A 26,461-nucleotide genomic window follows, 5' to 3' on the forward strand; every position below is an offset into this window, starting at 1 on the left:
GCCAACCTGAGGTGGGTTCATGCTCTACATCCTCGTAAACACTTGTGACATTTATTAGCTCTTTATGAGAAATGGCCCAAACAGGAGAAAATTAAAGCCTTTTATTTTGGAATCAGAGCCACAAATCTATAAAAATGACTTTGAAATCCAATATATGATATAAAAATAAAGTAAATCCTGATGTATCTGAGGCCTTTATGATCTTTAGACTTCAACGTATTGCTTCCGGTATTATGGCAATGACTGCAACATGCAGTCATTGCACACCTTCATTGCACCCTGCAACTGGAGCTGCTCTCTCATCTTATTATGGTGGTTGACTCTCAGACAGGAAGTGAATGGGCGGTGAGAAAAATTAAAAAAAAAAAAAAAGGACTGGGGGTGTTCCTTTTTTAATATAAATGCACATGTCACCACAGAAATTGCAGCTTGAGACTTCCTCTCAAGTTCACTGAGACTCTTTGCAGAGATGAACACTGGTAAACACACAACCACACGGGCATCAGCTAATGCACACGCAAACACTCGTCACACGGCTGCCACAAACACTTGCTGGGTCTGAGGGAAATGAATGTGGTGAGAGCTTTCAGGTGCTCTACATACACACACCCACGCCACACTGTAGTCACTGTTTTTCAATGCGTAATGTGACAACTTGTTAAGAGATCATTTACATCCTGTTAGCCGCATAACTGTCTCAAAGGTTCAAGCAGCAGTAACCCACAATATGATTTATTTCACTAGGTGGCCACTTTTTATTTCCCCCACAAAATAGCAGCTCAGATCAGTTTGAATATTTTACATATTGTTGGAGTTACAGCTCCAACTTCACTGATGTGTCATATAACTGAAATGACTGTACACGTAGAGGAAATGTTTTCATGTTCTGCAGTTAAAGAGGCAGAAACAAGAACGTGCACTTAAGTCCTGTACTTGAGCACAATGTTGAGGTCTTTCTACTCCACTCAAGTATTTCCATTTTCTGCTACCTTATAATTCAGCTCAGTCACTGATGCAGATAACATTTTATATACAAAATCTGCACTGATGACCTTAATAAAATATGAAGCAATCTTATGGATTATTAATAATTAAAACTAGCCTCGACCTACCCAGAATCCAAATCTCTGCTCACATGCACAGTGCAACCTGTCATGATAACTTGTAGCAGTCCCATTGTTTGAGACTTGCTATCTTTCTTTGTTTTGGGCTGATTTTCAAAAATCCCTCTGGACTAATTGCAGGGGATTCAGATCAGCAGACTGACAGCTTGGGGCATTCCCCTCCCAGCCAATCATGGTGTGACGACGCCCTTTTGTGAAGGCCTAAAAGAGGTGTGGACTGACTCCCAGGTGGCTCTCACACTCATTCTGAGTCTGTCCCTGACTCACTGACAACCTCATCCCCTTAGACTGCCAGCCAGGAACTCTGGTCTGTTTAGGCCCTTTTGTGTTTTCTTGGCTGCCACACGTCATTCTAGTGAGGAGTCTGTTTATTACTTAAACTACAATTTGTTGTGCTTTTACTTTGGTAAGATTTTGAGTCACAGGACTACTCTTTCTACTTTTACTCAAGTGTAGCATCTAAAGGAGAAATGCACATTTTTCAGCTGTGATGATATAATGATCAACAAAAAGTTATACATTCTGATTTTACTATTAGTCTTAAAGACAAACGAGGGATTGGGATTGGACCACTTTTGCTTTGTTAATATGTTTCCTAATTAAATAAAACAATTGAAGACAGTCATCATTCTCTATTGAGTGGATCTTCATTTGCAGCCTGTTGAAAATGAATGACCTTTTTCAGTTTGACCAGCAGGTGGAGCTGAAAGACCTGTCACAAGATGATCCTGCTGTGTTTATACAGTCTGTGATAATAGACTGTAATAATAAAGTGTATAATGAAGTGAAGTGAGAAATGAGAGTGTGAGAAAGTCATCGTATGTGCAACATATAAATGAGTAGACTATACTGACTGTACTGTGCTACACTTGAGTCATTGTGACGATAATAAAGCACTGCACAATATACAGTTTACCAGGATTTCACAGAGGTTTTAATATAATGGAAATATGTCAGATTTTCTCTTCTGTTGATTTGGCTCATTTTAATTTAATGATGAGTTACAGAAGGCGGGTAACGAGTTTACACAGTGTTGAAGTGAATAAACTGAAAAACTCACATTTCACCAAGACAGACAGAGACAGCCAGAGGAAGACCGGAAGTAAAAGCATCATGGCTTCAAAGTAATGGCAAAAATAAATACTAACCCAGTAATAATAATAATAATAATAATGATACAAATAATATCAATAATAGGTGTGTTACATTATACATCCTTGTGTATCCACCTACTATACTATCGGATATTATATTATACATTTATATTACTATTTTTAGTCTCTCTCTTGAGGATTTTCTTTTATTTAGTCATCTTCTCGTTTTCGTAAGTGAAAAATGTCTTCGATTAAATCAGTGGTGAAAATTATTTGATGAAGAAATCAACACTGTTATAATAATAATAATAATAATAATAATAATAACTTTATTTATACAGCACCTTTCATGCAGAGATGCAGCCCAGAGTGCTTAACAGAGGAAGAACACACAAAAATAAATAAGAAAAAAAAAGAAAAGAAATAACAGTTTAAAACAAGCAGCAACAACAACAACAACAACAACAACAACAACAACAACTATTTAACAAAGTAGGCAATGGACGATTTAGTGTCGAGCATGTTGTATCCATCTAGACTGAAAGCTTTATGGTGAGCTTAGTTTATGTTCCAGGCTTTTATTCTGAAAGCTCTCACGGGAAATCAGTTTCCAGTGACGCTCCTTCACAGGTGTAGTCACATCTCACTTCTCTGGTGGAGCAGAGGAGCTGAGCAGTGCGCAGAGCATGTAGCCGAAACTCCATCCGACTGTGGTGCTGAAGTTTCTGTCTGTTTCGGATCTGACGTGATTTCTTCTTCGGCGGAAACATTGACAACATTTACATCATTCAGAGCTGATCCTCGACCCTCAACTCGTTTGGAGCTAAATGACAAGTGGGCAGCGGCACGGAGCCACTCAGTGATACTCGGGGCACGATGGAGAGCAAGGGATTACTCCGCTGTAAGATCGTGGTGGTCGGCGACGCTCAGTGTGGGAAGACGGCTCTCCTTCACGTTTTCGCCAAAGACTCGTACCCAGAGGTAAGAAAGACACAGTTTGATGTAAACACCTGAGTGATGACTGCAGCACAGGTGCGTAAAGTCCCTGCTGGAACCGGGCGGCACGGTGGAGTCTCCATCCAGCCTGACACTTTTTTCACTTTTCTCATCTGAATGTTTGGAAATGACTGATGACACACACATATGTAATTCATTTATAGCTTTTTAAAATGTATTTTACATGGTTTAGATCCTTTCTTATTGGTGGGAATTGGTGATTTCTACCAAGATTAGATTAGTTAATACTCTAGATTATACACCTCTTCATTACAGATGTTGTTGGATCTTTAATTTCTATAATAATGTAAAAACTAGACGAACTGAGGGCGTTTTCAGGTGCAGACTCGCGCCCAGTGGCCACAGAAGTCGCGCTGTGGTCTGTGCGCTTTTGCGCATAACGCGCGTAAACCATCGGTCGCTGAAGGAGCAGCCTCTGCCTCTGAGAAACGCGCTGAATCACCACCTGTTTTTCTAGATTTTGTCACGTTAGACATGACGAATAACATTCCATCCTGCGTTTGACTGTTTTAAAAACGTGTTGTTGTTGTTGTTGTTGTTGCTGGGTGGCTGATGTTGTTGTTGTTGTTGTTGTTGTATGGTGTTTTGTTTTTTTTACATTATAGTGTAATTTTCTCAACAGAGATGTGAGGTCTTTTTCCAGGGACTACAGATGTACATAAGCTTATAGCTAACTGTCCCTGTCAAACAAATAAACAAACAATTCAATCAACCAATCAATTGATAAATATGTGAATGAATATTTAAATGAATGGTCAGTTATAATGTTTTCCTAATGAACAAAAATGTTGTGTATGGAAGCTTATTGCTGCCACACTAGAAAAAGAGGAACCAAACTAATATGGTGTTTTAACTTAAAACGTTTTGCGTCATAATGAAAAAATGTAACCTGAAACTATCTTGTTATAAAATGAAAATTTCTTGTTATAACGTGAAACATTTGATGGTACACAATAGATTGTAATATAAACCATGCTAAGATATAACGTTAAACTTTTCATGGTATAACAGTCGATTTTAACGTAATAACATGAAACATTTATGTATAACAATAAATTATAAAGTTATAACGTGAAACATTTTATGTATAACAATAAATGAGAACGTAATAGTGTGAAAAATGTATGTAGTATCTAGACCATGCTAAAATATAATTAACATTATAATAACAACATAATAACATTATAACATGAAATTTTTAATTGTATATCAAAATATTATAAAGTTATAACATGAAATATTTCATGTAAAACACTAAATTAAACATTAATGATATAACCACAGATTATAATGTTATAATGTGCAATGTTTCACATTACTACATAATAATCACCATATTGTTATAAAACGAAAGTTCCTTTTTATAACGTGATCATTTTGTATTTCGTAATAACTTGAAAATATCTTGTTGTAACTTAAAACTTTTCATATTATAACGTGATACTATTCTACTTTTCTTCTGGCAGCACTGGGCTTCCATACTACTGATGTTACCGAAACATATCAAACATTTCACAAAATAATCTGTTAGACAAGACTTAAATAACACATGAGCTAATCAATCAGAAGACATCAGGTACAATAAAGGATTCAACACTTAAACCTAGATATTTTTCAGCTAGCAGTCGACATTTTGGACAATATCCATTGACATTCTACACAGCCAGCAAGGACATCACAGTTTCATTAGATCTGTGTTGTGTTTTCGCCTGCGCTTACATTATATGACATTTTCAAAGGCTACATTAACAACGAGAAGTATAATTAATAAGAAAAAGTTGTAATGAAATGAACAAAAACACAGTATACTGTATGTTACATGAAAGAAGAAGCACAGATGTAATGGACTGGAATTTCTCTCTGCACTTGTAGAGTTTTAATTGAAACTCTTGAAGTGTTGAAGATAATGAAATCAGAGCTTGTTGACCTAAATCTGTGAATTTGGAAATAGGTCAAAACTCAGAATTGGCCTCATCTACTTTCCACACACACCATATCTCCTCCCTCTGATGTTCTATCATCTGCGCCCCAGCTGCCTCAAATAATTAAGATTGTCTTTTCTACCTTACACTATCTTGATTTAAATCAGATCTAACCATGTGCACACCACACCTCTCTGAGCTTTTCATCTAATTTTAGCCCTGCGTGTCTCATTTCAGAATTATGTTCCCACGGTGTTTGAGAATTACACAGCCAGCTTCGAGATCGACAAACAGAGGATCGAGCTCAACATGTGGGACACTTCAGGTAAGACGCGCGCGGGGTTTGGTTTTCATTCTTATCATGCCAATGTGATGAAGCAGCTGATTCCTCGGAGTGTTCAACAAACATCCGGGCTGTGGGCCAAAAACAGAAGCAGCCACAGCTCGAGTGTGTCGGGATAATCAGCTGGGAGTCAACTGTGTGTTTTTAAGTAATTTAATTTAGTTTTAGATGTCGAGCCACCCTTAGCAGATGCAGAACTTGAGTCTGTTTGTAAAGTGTTTATACAACGTCAGTCCTGTCATCACCCCTCAGTCAAATTTACATTTATACTCAGCCGTTTCAGTTATATCAGACCTGTGAGAGCATAAACAACTTTTCATTCAACACTTCGAGTGGCTGTCACAACATAATCACCACTTATGAACACTGTAAAATTGGCTGCATACATGACTTTAAAACAGTTACAATTAGGCATCGTGACTAGTATAACACGGCAGGTTTTCAAATGTTGAAACAAGTTTGTTATTTTTGAGTTAATTGATGTTGTTTGCAGAGTTGTTTGTCCACTCATAGTGCTCATTTGGCTCCGGGGCAGCTTTGGAGAGCTGTAAAGTTAACTCTAATATGTGAGGACTTGTGTCATAATGATTTTTAGGCTGACAAAGTTTGTATTTTTTTCACACTAAATTTAAGCAATTGAGAGTTTCCGGAGGAGTCTTTCAGTCGAAGCCAACTTTCTCCCTCTGTCAGCCTTCAGGCCCTTTCGCATTTCATTTCCACTTACATAACGACACCCGAAAACTTGTTCTCACACAAGCACAGAGAGCAGCTTTAACGCGCTGCGTTCCATTAACCTCCGCCCATGCAGACATACGGACAGACCAGCTAGACGAGCCGGAGATTAAGAGCTGCAGCTGCTGAAGCTGGCGTTGCCTGTTGGTTTGCAGTGGGTGAGGCCTCTCCGCTGTGTTTGAACAACACCCTCAGAAATTACTGGCTGTTTCACACACACACGGACACACACACACACACCTTTCTCTCACTCGACAATTACACTAAAGGAAGGCTTAAACAGTAATTTACTCCGCCAAACAGAAAAATTCCATTCATCTTTTTGTGTGAAGCATGCGCCACTCAGGACTTTATTGTGTCATATTCAATAGAGGCTGCACATGGCGGACATAGCACTCCCAGGTTTAACTGTGCATACCTTTATGAGTAAGATATGAGGTGTTTTCTCAGCAAAGCTTGGCGAAACCTTCTCAATAAATAAATCTGAGTGTTCGATACTGTTAAAGAAAAACAGGAATTGCTTTTTAATAAGGAAGACTTTAAAAAAGGGTTTATGGGAGGATACACACCAGCCAAGAGGTGTTTTACAGTCTGGCAGATAATACTGAATTTATTAATGGCTTTTTACTGATTTATAAAGCAATAATAACTGATTTATTTGTGTTTATGTAACCTTTTCGGCTGTAAGTTAGGAAGTATTCTGAATTGGATGGAAAGATGTAGCGATAAAGAGAAAGACCTCGGTGATTATAGAAGAATATAATATAATTATATGTAATATATTTGTATACATCTGGCAGCCAGCACCTCTAAAGCTGGCTAATTAACACGTTATTTTGTGTTAGTTTAATTTGTAAGTGTAAGAAACAACAACTTGTGGTCACAAAATCAACAACTTGTTGTTTGTACACTCCTTTTTTGTACCAACTAAACAAACAAGATATATTTAGTGAACTTTAATGTGTGCTCAGACAGAACACAAAGCAACTGTTAGAGGTGGCGTGATTGCATACACAGAAAAATGGTCAGGAGCAATTTGACTTGAATTCTTTTGAAGTGACCTGAAGAGTTGATTGAGTTGGAAATGTGTCAACTTGAGCAACAAATTCAAGGGTCTCCCAGGGCTTTATGAATCAGCTTCATAAATGTACGGAGATGAAAAGAAAAACAAGGGAAACTAGAGGGGAAAAAAGAGAAAAGGGTGGAGTTTCGGGTGAAACACAAACACAGCTCCTTAAATCCATGGAGCTGTCTGTCGTGCTGAAGCAAGAGGATCATAGAGCCACTCTGCTGCCTGGTGTTTTCCTATAATATTCCTATAATATTAGTATGACCATTCAATACACCCCAAGAACCAGCCACCTCTGTGACAAATTATTATAGGGGAGACATAGCAGGAGATTTTCACTATAGATGTTCGAGTCAGGGGTTAGGTGCTCTCATTGGGCCTGGATTTTGGTCGAAAACCAGACTGAATGATCTCGATTATGTGATCCATGTCTCACCTGAGCTGGCTCCCATCAGCTCTCTTAAGCTGCTGAAAGGAGACGTTGCCTCGCAGCGTCCCTGCCAGCTATTCTGAGTTTGTCTCAGGAGACAGGTGCACCAGCACCTACATCAGTATTACTACAATCCCCCCTGGTACCTGCCTTGCTAACAACTGAATAGAGGCGGGGGGGAATACAAGGGTGTGCGTGCTGCTGTGGAAGGTGCTGTAATACCCAACCTTTACTTACATTTGCTATTTCTTATGCAATCGCAGTTTTGTTTGAGTATGTACATACTTCTGCCGGAGTGTGTGTTCACAGGCTTGTGCAGGCATGCGTGAGAGACAGCAGGGCAAATGTTTGGGAGCGTTCGGTTTGTCTGCAGTTTGCATGACAGCAGTAAGCAGTTGGAGTGAAGCCATCCGACAAGTTGTATAGAAAAATCTGTTGTGTTCTCATCACCAAACAGCTACATTTTTGAGTGTTTGAAACGGCAGTAGACTACAAAAAACTACATTAGTGTACATTTTCAAATATGTATAATTAAACGACTTTAACTGAGACGGCTGTGTTTATATTCGAGGTGAAGTGGTACCAATTGACATTCAAATTCATTCAGAAAGGTGCCTTTTAATAAAACAGATTTGTTGTGAGCGCCAAAGGATGCAAATACAGATGATAAATGAGAACAAACACATCAAAGATTTTAAGATATAAGACTGGCGCTCCCGTGTGGATAACAGATAAGAAGAGAAGTGTTGTTCAGGCTCACAGAGAGGAGCGAGCGTTAGGCAAGGTGCCAGAACGAGCCTCCGAGCTGCCCTCTCATTGTGCAGAAACAAACAGTGGATTTAATTAATCAGGCACTTGCTGTGTGACCAAACACTTGCCCCCTGTCTCCTTCATTCTTCATCTTGCTACACCACCCACTGCCTCTTCAACCTCCTGCCTCTTCCTTCTACATCCTCGCAGGCTTGTTTTCAGACTCCCTGCCAAACTAAATTCCCCCCTCGGTCTCTTCTGTGTACATCTCTGTTGGCCTTCATCCTTCCCTCAATCTTTCTGCCATCTTAATCTCTTTCCTCTTCTGCCTTTCACGCTGGGTTGTTTGTGACACCGAGTCAAGATTAGGATCCCAACAATGTGAGTCAAGTTGAGAGTCAAAGTGAATTCTTGGCCTCGGAAACAGCGGGCGAAAAACCAGGCTCACCTCGGGGTGACGGTAGAAGCTGTTCTGGAGCTTTTGATCACATCGCATGATCCTCCTTGAGTTTGTACAGCTGTCATAGAGCTGTAGCTCTTCACACGTCCATTTCTCAGGTGGGAAGGCTGGCAAGCTAGAGACCACAGTTCAAGTCGAGATATTTTTTGGTCAAATTTCCCCTATGATCCATCCCATTCACTTTGAATCAACTCGCAGCCACGATCCCTCTAATGGTTTTCTTGTCCCCGAGTCTCCGTTCAAAAGTTACAGATCATCGAAAACTCAACTTCTGGTTTGCCTGCCTGTAACCTAACCCTGCCCCTAGATCCAACTATGTGATCCAAAAAAGTGTCAGTACAATGCACTGTGCATACAGTCCAAAAATGACTTTAAAATCTTTGAAAAACATTTCTACATGGTGAATCTTAAGCCCCCTGACGAGGCAGTTGCCTCGTTTGCCCTGTTGGTACTTGAGCCTTGAAGTGACGCTCCGGCCAGGCCCGATAATCAGACTGAACTGCCATTTTGCTTCACTGCATTATTCAGTCTGACACAGTGTTCATGTTAGCCAAGTCTGGTTGGGATGTTGCCATAGCCAATCAGTTGCGAGTGACATGTGCGTCCTTCTGATGTCCTTTTCAGTTGACACTGAGGCTGCAGTAGGGGCTGCAACACAAGATACATGAGAGTTACTCGTCCAGCTCGTAAGCCAAGAAAGTTTTTCTCACTTCCTGGATCGCTTCTGCACATGTTTTTTTCTCTCCAGCGATTTTTTGGGGACTTTTTTCGGTTTGTTCTTTTGTAAGAGTTGTAACTTCTAAAGCTATGTCAATCTCAGTCATGCTTGTTAGCATTTTTGTGGCTCTGGCACAAGAAGATAATGTCTCAGTCTTGATCGTGTCTAAAGCTCTGATTGCATTCAAATCACTAAAACACAATCATGTGGGTGATGATTTAGAAGTCTCCAACAAGGCTATTCCATCCATCACACACCCACGTCTTTTACTTTATATTGCATTTGCAAATAAGTTTCCCTTTTTCTCTACTGATGTTGGAAAAAACGTATATTTTAAATCGAAAACCTGCAGGGAAACATTTAAAAAACGAACAAACTGATCTCTGCTCACAACAAATAGCCGAAGTAATAAGTCAAATCCTCTTTCCTGAGGAGCGTCTGCAATTTTTTAATGTGCAGCGGACCTTGTGGAGTCATCAAAAGACAATTGTTAGCTCAGATTACCATAAAACAACAAAACAAATTAGTCTCAAATCGAACGCGTTGCTGATTATGATGACACAGCAGTTGTGCAGTGAGGGATCTGCGCTCTCCAGATGAATAAGATGACAAGACAGAGAACTTAATATCTGATCCCAGCCAAGCTCATGTGCTGTAACACAGTTTAATGTCTGGATTTCTTCTTCTCCTCCGACCAGTCAAGGTCAGGAGTCCCACAGTATCGGGGCGCTGCCCTCTCAGCAGTCTTGCACTTTATTAGCTTACCTTGCGTTTCCTTTAACCGTCCCTCTATCTGTCTTTAAGTCTCTTCTCCACTTCTTCTCACTCAGTTTCTCCTCATTTCCTCTGTGACGAAAAAGGAGAACAAAAACTTTGTGCTGAGTCAAATTTCTCTGCTGATTGATCTGTTTCCAGCTCACCGTCCTGCAACAAATGATCTTTATCCAGCGTGCATGTGTGAGGTCATCTGCAGGCGACCGTTTGCCACCGGTTGTGTTTGCACTCCCAGTGCGATTATTTAACTTAATTCCTTTCCTCCTGCATTAATCGCCCACTAGAATCAGAGTTGTTCTGACTTGAGCCCAAAGAAAAGTCACAGTTCACAAGCATCTGCTCAATTATCAACCAATATGACAATGTAAGGCTAAAAAGGGTCATAAATTATATTAATAAGTACACTCCAGGGGTGACCTTTATATTCTTAATTAATCGTCCAGTGCAAATTATGAATATGCCTTAAAATCACCCCTTTTTCCCACCAGAATCCAAGGTAATTACGTCTCATGTAATAATATGAAACTTGGCATTAAAGCTGAATTTGTCCTGGTTCACCTTCTAACTTTATGAGCGCACATGTGAGCGACTTGCCGAGCATGAAAGTACAGAGGCGATATAACACGTAGCTCAATAAAAGGACAGCATATATTTAAGATGTGCTGAAAGGCAGACGTGGTGCGAGGTTATTTCTAAATGGATGCCGTGTAGGTGTAGATTTTATCCCACCTGCAAGCTGAGTTATAAGAAACTGTGGATTTTAATTGCAGATCTGAAACACAGTGGAGCATTTACCAGCTGAAGAGTCACATACAGTGTTTTAAAGGAGAGTGAATATTATATACAGATGCTAATGTTGCTCTGTCTTTGTCAGTAAGCAGCTAGCATGTTTGAAATATTAACTCAAGGTGATAATATGTCAGTGTTGTGTTTATTGTTTGTTGCAGGGTTGAAGGACTTCTCTCTTAATTAAGCTGGTTTCAGCAATGTAATTAACAATTTGCTTTACTTTTCATAGTGACTAGGAATGCATCGATTTAGGGTCTCGGCTGATAATCGCCTTGTTGACAGCAATCGGCCTATTGGCGAATAAGATGACATTCGCTGATGGCGGTGGCTGATGTTTATAGTGGTGGACAGGGCTGGGTATCGTTTAAAAAGCTTCAGTGAGGTTACTGATACCTTGATTTTGATACCAGCCCCCGAACGGTACCAATTTGATTTAGTCCGTTATAACGAAAGATTAGATCTTGGCTCAACAAGCATACTGCATGCCTTATTGCCCACTGGCGCTGATGAGATTAACCTTCCAGGCATTGAAATTTGGCTTAATGACAAGTCATTTTTCGACACTCAATTGTACTTGGGCATGTCTGTTATTGACTTGTGGTCGCCAATGGTATGAGATTTTCATGTAACCGTAACCATCTTAGAAAATAATGCGGTTTCATGGTATCATTGTTTACTGTATTACGTAATTGTGATTATGATTATTATGAACTAAAATGACCCTTAAAGGAATGAAAACAGGGTGTTTTTTGGTTGAACAAATGCTTTATTATGTCCTGACTGAAACTTGATGGAAACTATGTTTTCTTCAGGTATGATAATGGCCACATTTCATACCATGGTTGACGCTGAAACCGGCATATTGTTATCATTGAGTGGGTAGTAGTGTAGCCGGCTAAAAGGACTGTTGGTGCAAATACTCTCATATAAAGAAGGTTATATTCTTCTTCTTCTTTATAAATTAGTATTATTGAATTTGTGCTCTTTTAAAGTCAGTGTAATGAAGGGCTGACTGCTTTCAAAACAGTTCAGTTAGTCTTTCGTTATCAAGTTTTCATTGTTTCCCCCGGCACAAAAGAAGACATAAAATAAACATCAAGAACAACCTTAATTATGCTGAATAATTAGCAACTTCTTCACAACATATCTGTTTCGTTCATGATTCGGTAACACGCATAACAAAATTCAGTGTTTAAAGTTCAGTTGTCTTGACTGAATTCATGAAGAACCTTCACATTCCACTGCTGCTGCTGCAAAGAAATACAATTCTGGTCGAATTCGGAGTTTATTTCTCCTCCGTGGGCTGGCTGACGACAAAGAGAAGTGGTTGTTGCCTGCAGGTAACTTCTGCCAAAAAATAGAAGCACAAAACACACAGGTTTCACAGCTGAGAAAGTGCGAGGTAAAAGTCAATAAAACAACCGGCTCGACCTGCAGTGTCACACCTTTAAACAGTGAGCAATGGAGGAACGCATTGAGGTTTGCCGCCTTGAACTCTGTCCTCCGGGCAGCTTCCTGCTCAGAAGCATGTAACCTGACTTGTGTGATACTACCTCCAGGGCACCTTTGTTACCTTTGTTTTGACATATGGATGCTTGCTTGTGCACACACTCACTATACACATGCTTTGCAAACATCGCAGACACTGTTGTCCCTGTTGCATCCATCCATCCATCCATCCATCCCAGGTCGACGGTGTCTGCGGCCGAGAATGCCTTTACAATCCATCATTCATTCATGAGCGGCTTTTATGACCCCAATTACATGCTGGCTCCTTGAAAGCACTACCCAGATGTGCTCTGTGCGCGAGTGGCACCTGGCTCCGTGTCAGAAACGAGCGGAGAAGATAGCTTGATGTGTTGAAGCGCTTCAGAGGCTCTTTGGATCCGAGCGCAGAAAGCTGGGGAACTGGGTTTTTAGTCCAAGTGCTGTTGTTTCTGCTAAACACGTGCAGGGGCGTGCATGTTTGTGTGTATGAGTAAGTGCTCTGAGAGATTAGAGGAGTGGGGGAATATATAAATAGAGACAGCGAAGAGAGAGAAGGATATAATGTCAGAGTGGAGAGCTGAGTGTTAAGTGCACAAAGCCGTGTAGGAGAGAGCAGACTGAGTGTGGACTAAACGAGTGTCAGTAAGTTTTCACGGTGCGAGGAGTCTGTGCCCCAGTCATCCTGGTCTGATTCTCCTCTGCTCATGCAGCCCATTAGACGACCGAGGGTACATTGAAAATCAATGGCCTAGATGTGTCTCCACTCTCATTCCCAGAGGAACGACCGCTCTGTCTCTGTGCTACTGGTGCATGTGTAACTGAGCAGTCTGTCTGAGAGAGACAGCAAGTCTGAACAGAATTGAACACACAAACTTTCAGACTTGACTTTTGCACTTTTAGAGACTCTTTAGCACCAACAGAACTCAAACGTGAGAATTTAAACTAAACTTGTTCACTTATTTACTCAACTTCTACCAGGCAGACTCAGTATCTGCATCTTTCTTGATGCAAACAATCTCAACTTTACTTTCTTTAGCTTACATTTTCATTTTATGTTGTAACAACGCTGTGCTGATGGCGTGGTTAGGTTCAAGCACAAACTACTTGGTTATGGTTAAGAAAAGATTGTGTTTTGGCCTAAAATACCTGCCTTGGTTGCCATAAACACAGGTAAAGATATCCCAACTTCCTGTCAAAAAATGTTTTGTGGCCACACACAGCTGGAAATGAATTGTCAAATTATCTGATTTCAGCTTCTTCAATGTGAATATTTTCTGGTTTCTTTACTCCTCTATGACAGTAAACTGAATATCTTTGAGTTGAGGCCGTCGTCTTGGGCTTTGGGAACACCATTTTCCGACATTTTACAGACCAAAAAACTAATCGATTAATCCAGAAAATAACCAACAGATCATTCAACAGTGAAAATAATCGTGAGTTGCAGCCCTAGTACTTGCTTTTGCTTTACCTTCTCAAGCTCTTTTTTTCCAAAGAAACATTTCTTCTCAAAATAAATCCGTTCACAACACGTGTCAGCATATTCCTTTATTTTGTTCCCACTGTCACATGGCCTGAAAATGCTACAAATCATTGTGGCGCATAAAACTCAACAGAAACGTGTACAAAAAGGATTGTTTAGAGTCAGACATGTCGAGAGACAGGCATTATCCCCATAAAAATAAAACAAAAAACCCACTAAAAATACTTCACAGACAACCCAAAGAAAACGCATCCACAACTATGTTGTTTTCAGGCCACACAGAGGAGATATATGGAGTCATTCCTCATTTTTTTAGACAGTGGTTTAAAGCATAGTGGCTCTGTTGTTACAGTATACGACTGGGAAAAAGTAATTAGATTTTGTGGTGCACTTTGTTTAGACACAGAAACACACATGGAGGGCACTCAGGGGTCTATCCATCCACTTAAGACCCTCTCTATCCCTTCTCTATAATGCAAGACGTAGCTATGACCACTCCATTCAACCCCCAACACCTCAGCCGTTACTGATACGGCTCGATGGCGGTGACCCTGTTTCTACTGAGATACGCTGAAATCTCTACTCGTGTTTTCCTGCCGTTATGTTTCTGTACTTTGGTTTTGGAAACTCGGATCACAAACGAACCCCCCGGCCCCGTGATGGTTCCTAACAGTGATGGGTTCCTGGTTGAAAAACATAGTTCAGTTCAGCGCTGTTAAAAATATCTTTGTTGTTACTTTACAAGCATAATTACGTGGAATGGTACATCATATACTGCGGTTCAGTGGCTCTCAACCTTTTTCGTCTGCGCCCCAACAACCCTCTCAGATCAGCTCGAGTACCCCTTCATCGCCGCCCCTCGTCATGTTCTGAACATGTTTGTATGAGGTGATTGTAAACTGTGTCTTCTTTAACACGGTTGATTATGTAAAAGTGGATGTTGACACGATATTGAAGTGATCCTCGAACTGTCTGTGTTTTGGCTTAGCATCTTTTTATTACTTTTAGTGCAACCCAATTACCAGAATAAATGTGGCGGTGCATGTTTCAGAAACCAGGGATATGTTGAAGCTACATTTTTTATGTTGTAACTTCGATTCTTTAGATTCAGTTTTCAATCTTAAGTTGTGACAGCGCTGTGCTTATGCTCTGGTTAGGTTTGGGCACAAAAACCACTTGGTTAGGGTTCGGAAAAGATCACGTTTTGGCTTAAAATACCTGTTTTGGTTGCCACAAACACGGCTGGAGATATCCCTAGGGCTCGTTAAAAACTGCAAAAAACAAAACAAACAAAAAAAACCTGCCCTTTTTGTCTCTAAAGCCCTGGACTGGATCGTATCCTAACTTTGTGTTGACCTGCGGTACACAGCTGGTTGCTTGTATGGACTCAGTGGTCTTCATGGTGCATTCAGGGGCTGCTCGTAAATTACATATTTTAGGTTGAATTCCAATTACAAACAACTTCTTAAAGACGTCTTCATTAGTTAATTTAGAGGTTTTTTTTAAATGTATTTCTGTATATTTATGTGAAGTAAATAAAGTAAATCTACCTTCATTGTGTTCTTTAGCAACTTTTTTTTTCTTTTCTACTGGCTGTATCACCTTGGATTTTTTCTATCTAGCAGATGAATTGCAGCAGCCATGGCAGAACATGTTTACTTCCACGAAACAGGATGTATGGATGATGGGATCGTGTATTCTCTGGGTTAAAAGTTGAGAATCATCGCTGTGCTCTGAGACATACGGCTGCTCAGACAGCATATAAAATCACAACAGGAGCTGCGAGGGTTTAATGTGAAGGGGAGATGCCCAGATGTCAGTCTCTTCCCTCTGTCATTAATTTTAAGGAATCCTGCAGGATTACTGCTGATTTCAGCTGAAACTCTCCTCTCTCTCCCTCTGTGCTCACTGATTCAGAAAAACATCAAGGGGAGTTTTTCTCTGAAATCCAGTTACTAGTCTGACTCTAAATGCCTGATCGCTCTGCCCAATGACATCCAACACTTTTGGTAAACACATTACCAGTTATTGAATATTTAAAAAATATCCTTATCATCCTCTCGAGAACCATATGGAAAGTGCATATGCCGCGTGTGTGGTATGGAAAATCTAAATCTGTTGTCAGGTTGTTGACAAGAACAATGTACAAAGACTGTTTACCTCTTCACATGATTGGCAACACCAGCGTCACTCGTTCCTTCACGCTGCTTTTCAGACTATTGTTTTCAGACCAGAGGAGCGATATGACAACAAACACAGCGCGAACATGAATCCATGATTTATGTACAACTAAAATGGATCAAGTTCAACACAGACAAGGGCAGGTTGTATTGTTATATTTCAGCAATTGAGTTCAATTAAGCACCTATACCCTCTCCGGGTTTGTTTTTGAGCATGCTGTTGTTTAACCTGATTTGACATTTCACAATAATCACATTGTGAAATTATAATATTTACTAATACGAGCATCATCATAGAGCAGGATAGACATGACAGAGGTTTAGATGTTTTTCAGATTAAAATACTGCATTCAGAGTGTGCTGTGAGATAAACAGAATTTAAACAGAAGACAAAATAATAACAGTAGAAGTTCACAAAATCCATAAGATAAACTCAAAATTCACTCAATGTTGTTGCCAGGCCTGTCCACAGAAATGCGTAGCTCGGCCCCTGACCTTCCTTAAGTGAAGCCAGCTACCACCTTTGGCTAGTAAGGTTAGCTCTAACGTTAGCCTCCTGGCTATTGTTAGCCTCTTCAGCCTGGCCGGGAGCTGCTTTCTTATCGGATAAAAGGTCGAAAGCTCAGAAAAAGCGCTTCCTCTTTTTCTTCTTCTCTCTTTTCTGGAATCCTGTCCTGGCAAAGCGAGGACATTCACTCACACATTAGCTAGTCGTTAGTTCTCTTTCTTATTTCTCAGGTCACTGCCCATGATGCATTTTTGACATTTTGGCGTTAGGGTTAGGGTTAGAGGGGTTTTCTGTTATAAAACAGGCTGCAACTCACTACCTCATCAAAGAAGAGAATGTTTTTTTTTGTTTTGTTTTAATTAGTAATGCTCATACAGTAATAGAATGAACATCTAGATGAACACTAGTGGCTGAGCCCCTCCCAACATCCGTGATCCTACTCTACGCTCTGTGTCCTTATCACTTATTTCTTTCCCCATGCTGTTTTGTCCATTTTTACACTGTTTACTTTGTCCATTTGTTACATGAATACAGCGTCTGTTTCAAAAAATGAAGTTTCGTTTTCACATGAAACAACTAAATGAAAACAACACGTGTAAATTTGGTGGAGTGCCCCTTTAACTTCAAGGTTTGTAAGACATCCATTTTATGATCTCACTCAATGGATTTCTTGTTTAAATCAAAATGAGAGAATGGAGACAAATACATCAGGCGTAACACATCCATGTTGAAATTATGTGAAATTTGAATGCAGTTCTGTACAAGAAGATAGACAGACAGAGGGGCGTCTGCTCTGCAGGGTGCATCTGAGTGTTTATGCATATACGCTGAGTGATTATTCACGCCAAGCCTCTGTGTGTGTGTGTGTGTGTGTGTGTGTGTGTGTGTACTGAGTGGACTCTATTACTGTATGATAATCATCTGACCATACAGGCTGATTTCTCTCCTGTTATTTACCAGTCAGTCGTATTGTCACATGTCACACAGCATGAGTGTGTGGAAGTAATTCTTCATCTCTGTGGGTGGTGATACTCATATGTTCAGGTGGTGGAAGAAAAACCCATTAATCAATAGCATTGCACTTTACTACCACAGCCTCTCTGGATGTATTTCAGGGATTCAGACCTGAAATAGGCAGTATTTCTTCCAGAGGGCATGACTGTAACAAACAGGATTTCGAATTTAATGAACATTACTGTTTCGTGATGGAAGTTGGCAGACAAAAAATGTCATAAAACCGGATTAATAATGATTTTCTGTGCAAACATCTCAAGGTGTGTTTGCGTTGCTTCTGAATCAGGCGGAGCCATGAATACTGAGCGTTACGACACGCAGTCTGATTGTCTCTTATCAGTCACATTACAGCTTTGAGCTTGACTAACCAAAGACATTCCCAAAAATACAACAGTGGAGGTTTAATAATGAGTTTTACAAGTTCAGACAAAATGAGAAAAAGGAGGTATCTCTGGAGCATTAAGAAAATCACTAACAAGATTTACCATATTTAATGTAGAATAGATAATTTGCCTACTTTCGCTTCATAATTAAGAAACCTGCCCAGTGGGGCTCATTAAAGGTTGCTCATCAAGAAACTTTACTTCACAAAAAGTCATAAAAAGCCTGCGTTCCTCTGAGCTGAACCTGCAGTACCGTGTGGAAAATACAGACGGGTGACAAACTAAAGAAAAACCTGAGAAACAAAAGGAAAGCAGACACTAGTGTGAGATGTAACTGAAAGGTTTGATGAGTTATAAAACGCCTTCTGAGTCACCAGAGCTGAACCACACCGAGTGGAGGGTAGGAGGGTGGAGATATCAGGGCTAGAGTGAGGGCTTATCTGCATCAATTTCGTGGTGAATAATTATTTTCTTTTGTATTTTATAAACTGATTAATCCAGAACATCCATTTGCCATGAACAATACCCAATTTTAGTTTACAGACAATGAAAAAGTGGAAGATCTGATGCATCTTGATGTGTTAAAGTTAACTTTGTTTCAAAGGTCTGGAAAATAAGGAAAAATCTACTCAATAAGTTTTTTAAAGTTAATTAAATTTGACAGATTTCTCCATTATTATAAATAATAATATGTATGAAGTATGAAGGCTTGTGTTAATTATAATATATAATATACCTAGTGAATAATATATTGTACCTAATTGTATATCTAAATGTACTTCACATTTATCTAAATAATAATGTATGTTTTAATACATCAGTACAGGACATTTTTGTTCTCATCTGCTAATAATAGTGACATGATGCGCTAGGTGGTTTGTTGCTCAGAACCATCTGATAAGGAGATGCTAGAAATTGCTTGGAAAAGGGCTGGTGCTTTAAAAAAAGTAATCCTTGGCAGGTGATTGGACAACCAATCTGAGCCACCGTTAACCACGGGATAACTTGAACCAATCGGATCACAGAGCAAATCGATCAAACTCTTGCCAAAGCCCCTCGAGAGAAGAGCGCGCAGTTCTGATATGACTGATCCTACAGCAGCTACGCTAACATTTTGATGGCTAACAGTCGCTCTAGTTGCCAGTAGTTCCTTCATGCTGCCTCACAATGTAAAATTATCGTATAACCAGTCAAAAACTTCTTGAGCTGCTTTTCGCTGAACGTCTGGTCAGATATCATTGGGTTCGGTAGCTATTTTCAGTATAATAATGTGAGATTTATTGGATTTATTAATGGAAATCTGTGATGAGAGTAAATTGAGGTTGGTAAGAGATTCACAAGGTTGAGCAACACACACTGGACAATGAGTAACGTGTGTCTAAACACTCACACCCATCGTTTGCTATGTGCTGCCCACGTCAACCCACGATGACGTCTTATACTGTCTTGCTTCCCAGTATCAGCACACATCAACTCTTCAGTGGAGCTTAAACAATTATTCTGGTAAATGTAAAAATAAGCATCATGAACGTGTCACTTTGAGCTTTAGATAATTGTGATAAACTGTCAGTTTCACCACGTCTGCATAGCCTGGATTGGTACATCTTCCCGCTGTGTGTTAACTACTTCTTTATGGCATGTTCAGTGCGTGCTATGGGCGTTAATTGACGTCAGAACATGCAACTGGTGGGCGTGAAAATTAGAGGATCTCACTTAAGGGATCATAATTATGTTAGAAACAGGAACAGGATGTACAAACCTGTAACGCAGCCCAGTTTCATGCCATTTGAGGTGGATTACATAGCTTTTTGGATGTATTTACATGTTTAAAGCATGTGGTTACATTTGGCTTTGTGTCACACAAGAGGCTTCGATGAGTTTTAGTCTCTATCCATCTCTCACAAGTGGATTACATAAAATGGGTATGGACTCCATGTTTACCACCAGTGTGTTATTGTGAGCGACTAAAAACCCAAGAGAATAAAGGAAACGCAGCCTTCTGCGAGCATGAAAACATCAAATGCGTGACAACCTACTGTGTAGTCGCAGCATGGTGTTACTTGTTCCCAGACTGTTGTGCGTCACCGAGCCAAACGCTGTACAGCAGCCGCACATCTAACACACATTTGACGATTCATAGTCTCCCTTTTAAGTGAAACTTAAATATATACCTGTATGTGATCTTTTACATCCTTTACATCTTCAGGCAGCATATTTCAATTTCAAGCAGTCTGTACCTTCGTTTTTCTTCCTGTAAATATTTCAAAACTGAATTAAATGAGCCGCAAAGCGCTTTGAACGACTCTTATTATCCTTTGAGATACGTGGTCCTCCGGTGGCTGAGTGTCTTTTTGAGTTTGTTCTTGATCAGAGGGTTTTAGACAGAGACAGATGGGCTGACGTTTTCTTTGTGCTGCAGGAATCTTCCCATGAGAGGCATCATACTACAGGTCCCACTGAGGGTCAAATAAAGCTCACAGATCAATACACATTAGCTGCCGCTCGAGTGCTGAACATGGATTAGCTGACATCATGAAACCTCGAGGCTCGCAGCCTGTGTGTGTGTGCGTATGTGTGTGTGTGTCAGCGTGAATTTGTTCTTATTATGAAGAGTCAGGAAAGCACTGCACAAGCGTAGCTGAATTCATTTATAAGCATGAATGATTTAATGATTTTCTACATTTGATAATAATGAATGTGGAATTTCACTTAGAGTCTTCTTCCCGTAGACCTTGATTGAAATAATGTGACGCTCGGAGCGTTAAAGAAATGGTTTTACGTTTTTGGAAACTTTCTTTCCAAGACATCGATGAGAGTATTGAGCACAAAGACACGAGGCGGTGGTAAACAGCTAGCCTGGCTCTCTTTAAAGTTAAAAACATTTATACTGCTTTTACGCCAAAGTTTGCGTTTCTATGCAGGTTTTGAGATAAACCCACTTTCTTTTTTTTTCTTGGATGTCTTGTTCATCATCACAAAGTCGCTGGGTAACAGTAGAAAGCTGCAGATCATATACCTCATTGCGATTTACTAGCCTACAGTGGGTTTATCAGAACGTCTTCACTAACAGTTGCATCTGTGGCCGAAAATGTCGATGAAAGAAACAATTGTTTTCGAACACAAGTACACGACATGATCCTTTGTTAATATGAGAATATAGGTTAAAGCTGCTTAACCGTAGACTTGAGGGATATGTTGATCTTTTCATCATACTCAGAGAAATAAAACGCATACAAGCCTATTTCCCAAAATGTTATGAAACATTTTTAACATCCGTACAACCTCCTGTATGTTGTCGGGATGCTTGATGGAACAAACCAAAAGCTTTTGACAGCTAAATTTTGTATTTTATTCAAAGCTGGCTTTGGCAAGTATCTGCTTTTGGCTCCACCGATGAGAGGAGGAGAATGATTCAATTGCAGAGCGACTTTAACCTCAGGAGAGTCTTGATGCTTGTTTATTCTGGCAGGGGTAGGTAGACCGAACAGGGGAGGACTTGGCAGAACAACAAACAACTATATTACCGCTGAAGGAGTACCAACTAACTGGAGACGCCAGAGAAAAGCAATCAGCTAAACGCGATAGACAGGGCTGCTAAATAAACTGCTCACGTTGTCCTAATGGGCGGCCGGTCTTAAGACGGGGTAAAGAGAGTGAGTAAGTAGAAGAGGTAAACACTGCAGAGTGCAGCACCTGATAAGCCTTCTGGACAGTTTATTTTTGAAAACATTCTTGATCTAATTTGCCAGCCATGTTGTTGTCTAACCCTGTTATGTGCCCTAACTTTTATAACCGAGAATAGATTCCCACCTCCATTATTTCTGCTTTTAAAAAATGCAGAAGGGTAGAAAGAGGTTGTGTAAAACGCTGTTTCAAAATTACATTAAAGCATAATGGAGTTTCATTGTTATTATTCATCATTCTGCCATTCTTTCTCTCTTTTTTTTATACTCTTTCTTGCCTTTGGAAAAGTTTGGGTGAAACTTTATGGTCTGGATCTGAGGTTTATACTGAGAATGCAGAAAGAAGTGATCGCTAACACACCATTTTCCACACCCTGAGCTTGAATGCTGAGATAATGTTATGCTGCTGTGTAAAAATAGGGAAGCTGATGAATTGTCATTGATTTATCACTTGCCAGCTGATCAGCAACTAAAAAGATGACAGTGAAAATCTGGAGGGACATCAAACTCAACAGGGCACCTTTAAATTGTTGTAAGTGTAGCCGTACACCGATATCGATAGTTGAGGTAATGATTTATCAGCCATTAAGTTAACATCTGTTTGGTTTTACAATAACAATTAAGTTCAGATAAAAATGATGAGGACCCTTTAGTTTTATTAATGTTTCAGCAAACATAAACACTGATACTGACAGATCTATGAGCTAATATATTGACACAAACTATTTATTGGTAGGGCTCTGACTGTTTCAGTCTCAGTTGTCCATCTGTGATATTCACCCACAACAGTCTGGTGCAGCTGTAAATCTGTCATATAATAAATTAAATGTTTGGAAATCCTAAACAACTAACTAATGTTGGCTTCTGTGTGTGTGTAATAATTTCAGGTGTATGGGGAAAATACATTATTGAAATATTGTGCGATAGTCTGCACGAGTTCTAATGATAGCAGCTGACCAAAAGGCATTACTCTGCATAGCTGTAGCCTATATAGGCCTGGTGTACTTGCAGAATAGCTGACGCGGCAGCTCCGCAAATGACTTTTTCTTTTACAGCGTCCCATCCTACTGCCCAGATTAGGTGGGCAGTATTTCAAAAATACAGTTTGCACGTCTTCAGGTGGGGCTCAGATGAAGATCTCTTGTTATTTTACACGTACCTCATATTTCTCTGTCATCAGCATTAACCGGTGGAAAAACACTGCTGGTGACATTAAAAAATGGCTCTTTTCTCTGAACTGTCTAGACTCGCCGAGGCACAACTTCAAATCTTTACAAAGACAAAAACTTTTTAACACCGCGATTGATCACAGCTGCCGTCTTGACGCAGAGGTGGAGCTGACAGCGTGAAGCTGAGCTGCAGCTGTCGGTTCACCGATGGAGACCTACGGGTGGTTTATGGACACCGTCGGATACGCTTCCACTCCCTTTGCCTTTTATCGAATTAGTCATCCTAACTTTCCGTGGACCTGATCTGCATCTAGAAAGTGCTTAAACACAAAAGGGAAAGTGAGAAAGTGTGTGTCTGTGTGTGTGTGCATGTGTGTAAAACCCAGGAGCAGGAATTAGTCAGAGGGACGTAGGGAAAAAATGGCCGTGGCCTTTAGTTTGACATTTTTGACCACAGCAACACAGACAAATGTTCTGCTTTGGGGCTGGACACAAATAGGGCAGAATGACTGCTTTTTTGGGCACACATGATGTACCTGTATGTTGCCCTCCAGGTGTGTTGATGTTGTGTAATCAAAATTCAAAACGACTTGGTAGCTTAAAGAAATTTCGTCATAGTTTTGGCCATCCAAAGTAAGATTTTACCTCTCTGATTTAACTGCTAAAATCTGTTAAATCTAAATGATTTAATGAGAATGAGAATAAACTTGATGAGAATCTTTTTACTTCCTAATATCAGTATTGCATGGGCCCCAAACATCCAGATATTTTAAACAGATAATGACATTTAATGGACTTTTTTTTTTTTTTTTGCAAGTTGGACTCTTTTGTTAAGTTGTGACAGCAAGCAGACAGATAAAATGTGATAAAAAACACAAAACTAGGGTTGTAACAAACAGGAATTTTATATTACATTTTAAAATCGCAGTGAAATGGCAGTAAGAGCTTCCGTAATGTGATTTATTTACAAATGAAATTGTCTTAGAGAGCACGGATTGTCTGCAAAACCAGCAACTTAAGAGTCATTTCAGATCTGTTCACCTCCTTCATATATGAAATTCATATATTTGTCCAAAACAGGATTGTAGATATGAGCAAATTCAAACACACAAGTGAAACTATTGTTGCTAGCTGCTACAGCTAACAAGCTAATGGTAAAGAGTGGATTTATATGAGTTTATACATTCATGTTTTGCAGGAAAAAAAGCCGTTTTGATGTACTGACTTATACTGAGACACTGGGTAAGACCATGGAACATATATTTTTTAAGCGAATTAAAAGTATCCTTTAGTTTTTTTTAATTAAACGATTAAAAATATCTCCTATGTGTGAGACATGTTCTGAACTGTGTTTTTATATATGTCTCTATATGTGCAGCGGCTCAGATTCAGTCCCGTTCCCTATGGGAATTTTCTCCCGACTGCGTTTTTTTGTGAAGTTGCCAAAGCTCTGTGTCTGGTGACAAAAGCACGTAGTGTTGAAGACAATGAGTGAAATGGAGAGGGAATGTTGTCCCCTCCGGATAGGAATGTGTCCCCTTGCCCAGGTCACAATGCTCAATTCAGCTGCGGGCCCCAGCGAAAAAAACATGCCATTCTGAAATACCAGGTGACGCTTTGTGTAAGCCATTCATTATATCACTGTCACACGTCTGTCTGTGGGCTTATTCAAGACTGTCAGACGCACAGACGGACTAGGGGTTGTGGACGAGGCCCCTCTGTTCGTTTCGAAAGCAATGAATCACACCCACTCATTGTCATCTGCAGTGTGGCTTAGTTCATGGTAATTACATCTAACCATAGTTATTACTGCCGAAGGTGCTCTGTAATGACTCACTTTGTGATAAAAAAGTTAACTCTTCAGCAAAGTAGCTAAATTACACATAATTCACCTGGAAACATTAGTCATGTCTGTGTGTATCTTTTTCGCCCACAGGTTCAGCCTACTATGACAATGTGCGGCCGTTGGCGTACCCCGACTCAGACGCTGTGCTCATCTGCTTTGACATCAGCCGTCCAGAGACAATGGACAGCGTGCTGAAAAAGGTCAGTATCACATTAACAGAAGTGTGAATGTGTCTCGTTTAATTGTTTTTCTAGGGTTAGCTGAGGCAGTTTTTAAGGTACATTTTGTCTCTCGTCACAGCGGCAGGCATCCGAGCAGCCTTGAATAATAGAGCCTCACGGCAAAATACTTACATGCCATATGCACACTTAATAGCACAACTACGCAGTTAGAAATGGAGTACAAAATCTATTTTTTTTAAGCTGTTTACGACATTGAAATATCACCTTTATAAGATCCAGTGTGTAGGATTTAGTGCCGTCTAGTGGTGAGGCTGCACACCTCGTCTCACACTTCCCCACAGTGGCCGCCAAAAACATGAGTGCAGGTAATGAGAAAAAACAAATTCTTAGTTTCAAGTAATTACACACTAAACATAATTATGAATATTATATAACATTTCCGCCCTTAAAGGTGCAATATGTAAGAACTGGCCACCTGCTGACAAATCGACAAACAAATAAGGCAGCACATCACCAGAGTAACCGCTAACTGCTGCTAACTGTAGCTGTCGTTAGCGCCCAGGAAGTGTTGGCATTGTATACATCAGATTATCACCTCGAGATACAAAGTGGTAATACAGACAGGACGGGTCAGGGCTAGCTGCTTAGCACGCTAACTTCAGTGTTAGTCAACTTCAGTAATCTCTGCAACACAATACATAGACGTGTTATGGTCACCTGGCAAATGTATGTCCATGATTTGCTTTCTTAGCTCTTTGTTTTTGTCTCTTCCAACTTGTGAGGGAAATATCAGGCTCTTGAGCTGCTGAACAGCTGCTTGAGTGAATGATATTAGCTGCTAAATGCTACATATTTACTAGCTAGTCACTGGCTATGTTGGTCTGCTGTTTTTGTTCTGAGCTGGTAGTGTACATTGGGTTTCTATAACTTTTCACTCTGTCATTTTACTTATTATTAAAAAATCGATTAAAGATGCTCAGAGGAATAATAACAGCAACGAGTAACTTTATTAGAATTCTGTAAAGACGAGATAGAAAAATCTGAATCTATCTTTTAAAGCTGTAATTTTCTTTAGTAATTAAATGTGGATGGGACACAAACTCCTCTCGAGCAAACTATTAGCATTTATATTGATACATTTTATTTTCTGTCATCCGTGAGACGTGAGATCAAATGCGTTGGAGGCGTTTGACCACCGGCATTCCTGCCGCCGGCACCATCACTCATCAGCGACATCATCGATTCAAGACAGAACACTTATCTTTTATGGTGGTCGGATTCTCACATCTGCAGGGGGTCCACTTGA

General features: G+C 40.0%; 1 protein-coding gene across 1 annotated transcript in view; it reads left to right on the forward strand.

The window, feature by feature from the left end:
• Window positions 1-2,880: 2,880 nt before the first annotated feature.
• Window positions 2,881-26,461, forward strand: part of LOC311250632 (rho-related GTP-binding protein RhoN-like) — a 30,929-nt gene continuing 7,348 nt past the window's right edge. The window contains exons 1-3 of the mRNA XM_084342486.1: window positions 2,881-3,199; window positions 5,395-5,482; window positions 25,064-25,173. Of these exons, the coding sequence (XP_084198612.1) occupies window positions 3,095-3,199; window positions 5,395-5,482; window positions 25,064-25,173 (303 nt within the window). The 5' untranslated portion in view covers window positions 2,881-3,094. The remainder of the gene's footprint in view (window positions 3,200-5,394; window positions 5,483-25,063; window positions 25,174-26,461) is intronic.

This window comes from Pagrus pagrus (assembly GCF_965226575.1).
Source record: "Pagrus pagrus genome assembly, chromosome: 21".
Classification (NCBI taxonomy): domain Eukaryota; kingdom Metazoa; phylum Chordata; class Actinopteri; order Spariformes; family Sparidae; genus Pagrus; species Pagrus pagrus.